General features: G+C 33.4%; 2 protein-coding genes across 5 annotated transcripts; one reads left to right on the top strand and one right to left on the bottom strand.

The window, feature by feature from the left end:
* The first annotated feature begins 562 nt into the window (after nucleotides 1-562).
* Nucleotides 563-2,512, top strand: LOC111904017 (uncharacterized). Of its 4 annotated transcripts, none has more exons than XM_023899795.3 (7): nucleotides 563-1,022; nucleotides 1,203-1,318; nucleotides 1,403-1,491; nucleotides 1,570-1,644; nucleotides 1,735-1,842; nucleotides 1,924-2,019; nucleotides 2,113-2,512. In XM_023899795.3, exons 1-7 carry the CDS (start codon nucleotides 631-633, stop codon nucleotides 2,383-2,385), a joined length of 1,149 nt encoding a protein of 382 aa, XP_023755563.1. In that variant the 5' UTR covers nucleotides 563-630; the 3' UTR covers nucleotides 2,386-2,512. The 4 variants fall into 4 exon arrangements, with proteins under 4 accessions (XP_023755563.1, XP_023755564.1, XP_042753551.1 ...); XM_023899796.3 differs by having other exon boundaries at nucleotides 852-1,022; nucleotides 1,190-1,318; XM_042897617.2 differs by having other exon boundaries at nucleotides 883-1,022; nucleotides 1,151-1,318.
* Nucleotides 2,513-4,506: 1,994 nt separating this feature from the next.
* On the bottom strand, nucleotides 4,507-5,525 carry LOC111904016 (thioredoxin-like protein Clot). The gene is made up of 2 exons (XM_023899794.3): nucleotides 5,322-5,525; nucleotides 4,507-4,870 (listed from the first exon to the last, which is right to left on the bottom strand). The coding sequence occupies exons 1-2, from the start codon at nucleotides 5,464-5,466 to the stop codon at nucleotides 4,617-4,619; spliced, it is 399 nt and encodes a 132-aa protein (XP_023755562.1). The 5' UTR covers nucleotides 5,467-5,525; the 3' UTR covers nucleotides 4,507-4,616.
* Nucleotides 5,526-5,758: the final 233 nt, after the last annotated feature.

The raw sequence follows: 5,758 nt of genomic DNA, 5'->3' as shown, positions 1-5,758 counted from the left end.
TTACATTCAAAAAATTTATATTTTTTTCATAAAAAACACAAAAAACGGCCCAGAACGATACCCAGATTTTTCCGCTAGTTTAGTATTTAAACTTTCAACCAAACATGAACCCAACAACACATAACACATTTACCAAACCATATATTTAGGCATACATAATAGATTTACCAAACCATATATTTAAGATATGCAGAATAGGGATTTAATAAGACTTTAATGAGAATGATATGTAAGAAGAATGATATATATGAAAGATGATATGAGGAGTACAATATATGAGAAAGATGATAATACATATGGTAGAGAGTAGTGAGTATAGACGTAGAGTTCAATTATTATTTTAAACTCTCACAAAAATAATTATAATTAAGGGTTCAAATTTCATCGGAGATATAAATGAAATTAGGACATAAGTGGAATTAGAAGTAATTTAGAGGTAAAATAGTTTTATAGTTTTAAAAAAACGGAATTACCATGGGCATTTAATTTTTTTTTATTAAATTATAGTCCGATATTAACTCAAAAAAGGATGAAGTTTTTGTGGGATTTTCCGGTGGTTATGGTTTCTACACGCCAACACAAGGAAATTATATATCTTCCCCAACCACCGTAACCAACCAACCATTCGAAATGGAACTCCTAAAATCTCCATTCCCAATTTTCTCTCCGAACCCTAATAATTTCAGCATAATCCGACCCCCCACACATTGTTTTCGGACGAAGGTTTCAATAAAACCACCACCGCCGGAGTTCGACTTCAAGTCTGAAATCCTAAGCGGATCTAGAGCCATAATTGCTGAGATGCACCCGGAATTGCTCGATTTAGCCGATGAAGGAAGCTTAGTTGTAATCAGAAAGAGTCAGTTTGGCCCTGTTCCGGCATGGCGAACCGAGTTTGTGGAGCCTGAGGCTATTTGGTTACTCGGTACGAATCATGTTTCTGAAAAATCGGCTGTCGACGTAGAACGAGTTGTCCAGACTGTGAAACCTGACAATGTCGTCGTCGAGCTTTGTAGAAGCAGGTACATGTGATGTGGTTAGATTCCATTTTCTCCGTCAGTTTGTTCTGTTCCAAGTTAATTTTCATATAATATCAGTTGGCGACTTCAGATCACTACCTTATCCTACAATTCCTTTAATGCTATAGCAGGATTTAGTTCCATCCATGGCTTAACTTGACTTATTGCAGAGATCGTTTTCAGAGCAGGAATCATGTACACATCAACAGACACTGAGATCGAACCACGGCTGAAGTCTAATCCGTTTTCCTTATCCGGTTCAGGGTTCTTTGGCGCCATTAGTCGCAGCATCAACCTAGGTAACCTTTTCCATCTCCATACACATCCAATTTCATCTGTTTCTTCGCTAAAAATCAAATTCACCATGTTTTCCGGCCTAACAGGTGGTCAAACAGCTCTAGCACTACGTCTACTGTTAGCCACATTCTCTTCCAAGATTTCCTCAAACATCAATCGCCCTTTTGGTGACGAGGTATACAGTTTAGACAATAGATAGTTACAAGAACATCTTCAAACTTTTCACGCTCTTAATTGACAAATTTTATGTTAGTTTCGCGCTGCAAGAAAAGCATCCGAAGAAATTAGTGCGCAAGTGGTACTAGGAGATCGGCCTATTGAAATAACAGTATGCATCTCTATCCATTTGATCTTTATTTAGTAATCATTCTGTTTGTCTATCATAAAATTTTGCTACTTTTTTTCTTTCTTATTTTAGCTCGAAAGGGCCTGGAACTCTCTCAAATGGAAGGAAAAACTAAGCCTTGTCATCTCAGTTCTTGGTGGAATAACATCATCATCGGATCAATCCAAGATAAACTTCAAGGTTCCATATCTATCTATATATCTACCACTTTTATAATCACACATAATTAATAACAATCATCTTTTTAATCCCATGTTCCAGGAATCAACCACAGATGACAGCAACTTTCAACTATATGAGCAATTGAGTTTTTCATATCCCTCATTGCTGCAACCTTTGATCCATGAACGTGACACTGTAAGTTTTTGAAAATTTGGAGGTCAATCTTGATGATAGAAGACAGTTTGTTTTGTGATTTATGACCTTTTTTTTTTTTTTTTTTGTGTTCAGTATATTGCTTGGTCTTTAAAGCGAAGTAAAGCTGTAAGAGATAGTAAGAGAGTTGTAGGGGTTATTGGGAGAGGGCATCTTAATGGTGTGATTTATGCACTGATTTCTGATCTTGGAGACTTGAGGTTTCGTGATCTTGTGGGAGATAGGGCTTCTTCAGTCAATGGATCATCATCATCATCATCATGGGTTGATACGATTGTTAAGAACTTGATCAGAGACACGATTATTGGTGTTGTGATTTGGGTTTTATATGAGCAGATAAAGAATTGATGTGACATGAAACACAATTGCACTTGAAATTTGAATAGTATTTGGTATAATGGAAACATTGAAATGAAAAAGGAACTATTTGTTTTTGTTTTGTTTGGAGGAATAAAATAATTTGTTGTTGAAAAGATAGATGTGATTCTTTGTCTTGTTAATTTATATTGATAGGAGAAGGTGATATTTGGTATGATGGAATCCAAAAACTTAAAATAAAAATGAAATCGTTCATTTTATTCCATAGGTATTGAAAGTTACAACTAAATAAATGCAAAATAGTAATAGTGTCTTAAATATTCGTGCTATTATATATATAATATTATGAACTCGGTATGAAAATCCATTTTTTTTACATATTAATTAAACACGATCATGAACATTTATATATAATATTATGAACTCTTATGAAAATCCGTTCTATTTTTAAATTTTTACATATTAACTAAACATGATCATGAACCCTATTGGCTATTGACTCGTTAATTATTACATTAAAGTATTATCTGGAAATTATTAAAATAGAAAAACCAATAAAATGACATGTGAAAAAGAAATTAATTCAAAATAACTAGAAAATGACATTTGGCAAATTAAATGAAAGTGTGACATGTGGCAAAAGAAACTTTCATTTATTATAGTAAATAACTGTATAATAATGTCTTAAATGTATATATATATATATATATATATATATATATATATATATATATATATATATATATATATATATATATATATATATATATATATATATATATATATATATATATATATGAAATCATATGAAAATCCATTTCATTTTTACATATTAACTAAACATGATCATGAACCATATTGACTATTGACTCGTTAGTGAATTATTTTATTACATAATTTATATATTTGATGCATTCATCATTTCATTTCTTTGTCGCTCCATCCAAACAAACATACCTCATACGAGTTTTTTGTCATTCCATCGTTGAACCGAAAATAAAAAAAAGTTTCCAACATCTCATTTTATATATGTGGTTTTAATGATATAAAGTTTTTATTTATTATTTTAGTTAAATTACAATATTGTTTTATAACATTAACCTTTTATAATTTTACTTGCGTTTTAATGGCCATCGATTACAACTAAAGCATATATAGACTATTTTCAATTCATTTTCTTCAACATCTTTGTCTAAATAAAATGGTTTTGGTTAGTCATCTTCATAGGATGTTATAGGATTGTTGTTAGCTAACAAAAACATCATCTAAATGTCAATCATACTACTACACGAATTATGGGACATATCTACCAAACCAATCGTATTTCAAGCAAACAACTTGAAATCTTGAGACATACCCATGAGATCAAAGCTACTATCAAGTAAGCAACTTGAAATCTTGAGACATACCCATGAGATCAAAGCTACTATCAAGTAAGCAACTTGAAATCTTGAGACATATCCATGAGATCAAAGCTACTATCAAGTAAGCAACTCTATTTGATTTTATTCTTTATCTTGAAATCTTAGATGGATGACGGTTGTAAAGAAGAATGGTGATGTTTGTGGGCATAGCAATTTGATCTTTGTTTTTTGCATCTTATTTCAAGATTCATGATAAAGAAGAACGAAATTAAGCAAGTAGAGAATTTAAGTGATGTTTACAGGTTGAACATGAACATATACTTTAACACTTGGGTTGTGGTGACTTGGTAAGACATATGGAAGATATGGTGGATAATCTATTGACTCATGTTCAAATCCTCGCAATACTCATCCCTTGTGGCCATGGAGGCTCGTCTCCAAGGGACTCCAGGGTATGAGGCATAGGCCCAGGGGATTACTCAATGCGCAAAAGCTGACACACAGAACCCTCGTGAGGGAAGTTCCTTTTCCAAAAAAAAAAAAACATATACTTTGGAATGTTTCCGAATTCTAGCATTGTTTGTACTTTCAAAGTACGATGTGCTTAATAGCATGCACCTAATTCTTGCATTTAGCCCAATCGAAGGCCAAATGCAAGAAATAGGAATATACTTTCATTTTATTGTTTGATATAGCATCTTACTTTCATTTCTTATTAAACCTATGTGCTTAAAAAGTACAATGCTATTGTGGATAAAATTTTCAAACCCTTGATTTAGCACATTAATTGGATATCATAACCTCAATACATTATTATTACTGTCATCGAAGAGTCTAAACATATAATTAGTCATGTAACTAAAACCTTATTGGAAACACTTAGAAGATATCATATGATTATTTGGTAGCAATTAGGGCATCAATCTTGCGTTCAATATGGGCTTCATGGTCTTCAAGGCGACCTTTAACCTCACCATTTTCCCAAAGGATTAGAGTTGGGACTCCTTTCAGCTTGAACTTGGAGTCCACCCTCCATGGGTGCTGTGGGTTCCTCCACGTGGGTCTGTCTCCCACATAAGCCCTAAGGAGCGCCACGTCATCACTTGATGATTCCAGTTTTTTGTATATAACTGGTTCAGCTCGCACACAATCTAATGACAAAGCAAGTGAAAAGATGACACAAAAAGTAGTGAAAAGGAATATCAATCAATCAAGAAATTGAGTTGAGTTCCAAGCAAATATAAAGGTTGATAACAATTAGGGTCAAGTTCATGACATCTAAACTCGAATTCAATTTGTTATATGTTTTGAGTCCGATTTTGTACTCGACCAGGATAAATTTTCCCTTCAATATCCAGAAAAACTTCTCCAATACTGATCAAAAAGCAGCAGAAAGATGATTTAATTCCAAAATTAGTATCAACTCATTCAACTTTTTACATTAAACTTTACAACGATCAAGTCGATAGCAAAACCCCGATCAAGTTCGAATTCCATACATTATTTTGCAATCACAAGTTAAAGGGAAAAATAGAAACGCAGATCAAGGAGGTGTGATCGACAAACAGTCACAAATCTAACGAACTAAATAGAGGAAATTACCAGGGCACCAACTGAGATTAGTGGAAGGTTCGATATCAGCCAAGAACAAGATGAGATTGCTTTTGTTGTTTGGTGCTTCGGATTTGAATTTCTCGAAAACGGTGTTGAAGGTCGATAAGGTTGCGTCCGCCATTTTCAAAGGCATCTTTGTTTGCTTCAATTCCTAAGATTTTCTTCAGAAAATTTCGATACAAATTTGTTTTTCCTTTTTTACAGAATATATATATAGGGAATATCAGATGAAAGATAGCCAGATGTGCACCTTACAGTTTGTGATGTTTACTGTAACGCACCCTAGACTTATTGTACTTAAATTTAAAAGAAAAATGTGGTATCGTCGCACGTGAAACCTTTGGAACGCATGGCATTTATTTCTCCGGTGACGCCTGAATTGTGTCAATTTTAGCTATTGACAGGGGCGGCTTCCTTGGCTCATC

Source organism: Lactuca sativa, chromosome 8 (assembly GCF_002870075.4).
Source record: "Lactuca sativa cultivar Salinas chromosome 8, Lsat_Salinas_v11, whole genome shotgun sequence".
Lineage (NCBI taxonomy): Eukaryota > Viridiplantae > Streptophyta > Magnoliopsida > Asterales > Asteraceae > Lactuca > Lactuca sativa.
This window is presented reverse-complemented; position numbering and strand designations above follow the sequence as displayed.

Excerpts from the sequence above, each read along its gene's own strand:
- LOC111904017 (XM_023899795.3), top strand. The coding sequence starts at position 631 with ATGGAACTCCTAAAATCTCCATTCCCAATTTTCTCTCCGAACCCTAAT. Across the intron at positions 1,319-1,402 it reads TAGTCGCAGCATCAACCTAG|GTGGTCAAACAGCTCTAGCA; the intron begins GTAACCTTTTCC and ends CCGGCCTAACAG. Across the intron at positions 2,020-2,112 it reads TGATCCATGAACGTGACACT|TATATTGCTTGGTCTTTAAA; the intron begins GTAAGTTTTTGA and ends TTTTGTGTTCAG.
- LOC111904016 (XM_023899794.3), bottom strand. The coding sequence starts at position 5,466 with ATGCCTTTGAAAATGGCGGACGCAACCTTATCGACCTTCAACACCGTT. Across the intron at positions 4,871-5,321 it reads TAATCTCAGTTGGTGCCCTG|ATTGTGTGCGAGCTGAACCA; the intron begins GTAATTTCCTCT and ends CTTTGTCATTAG.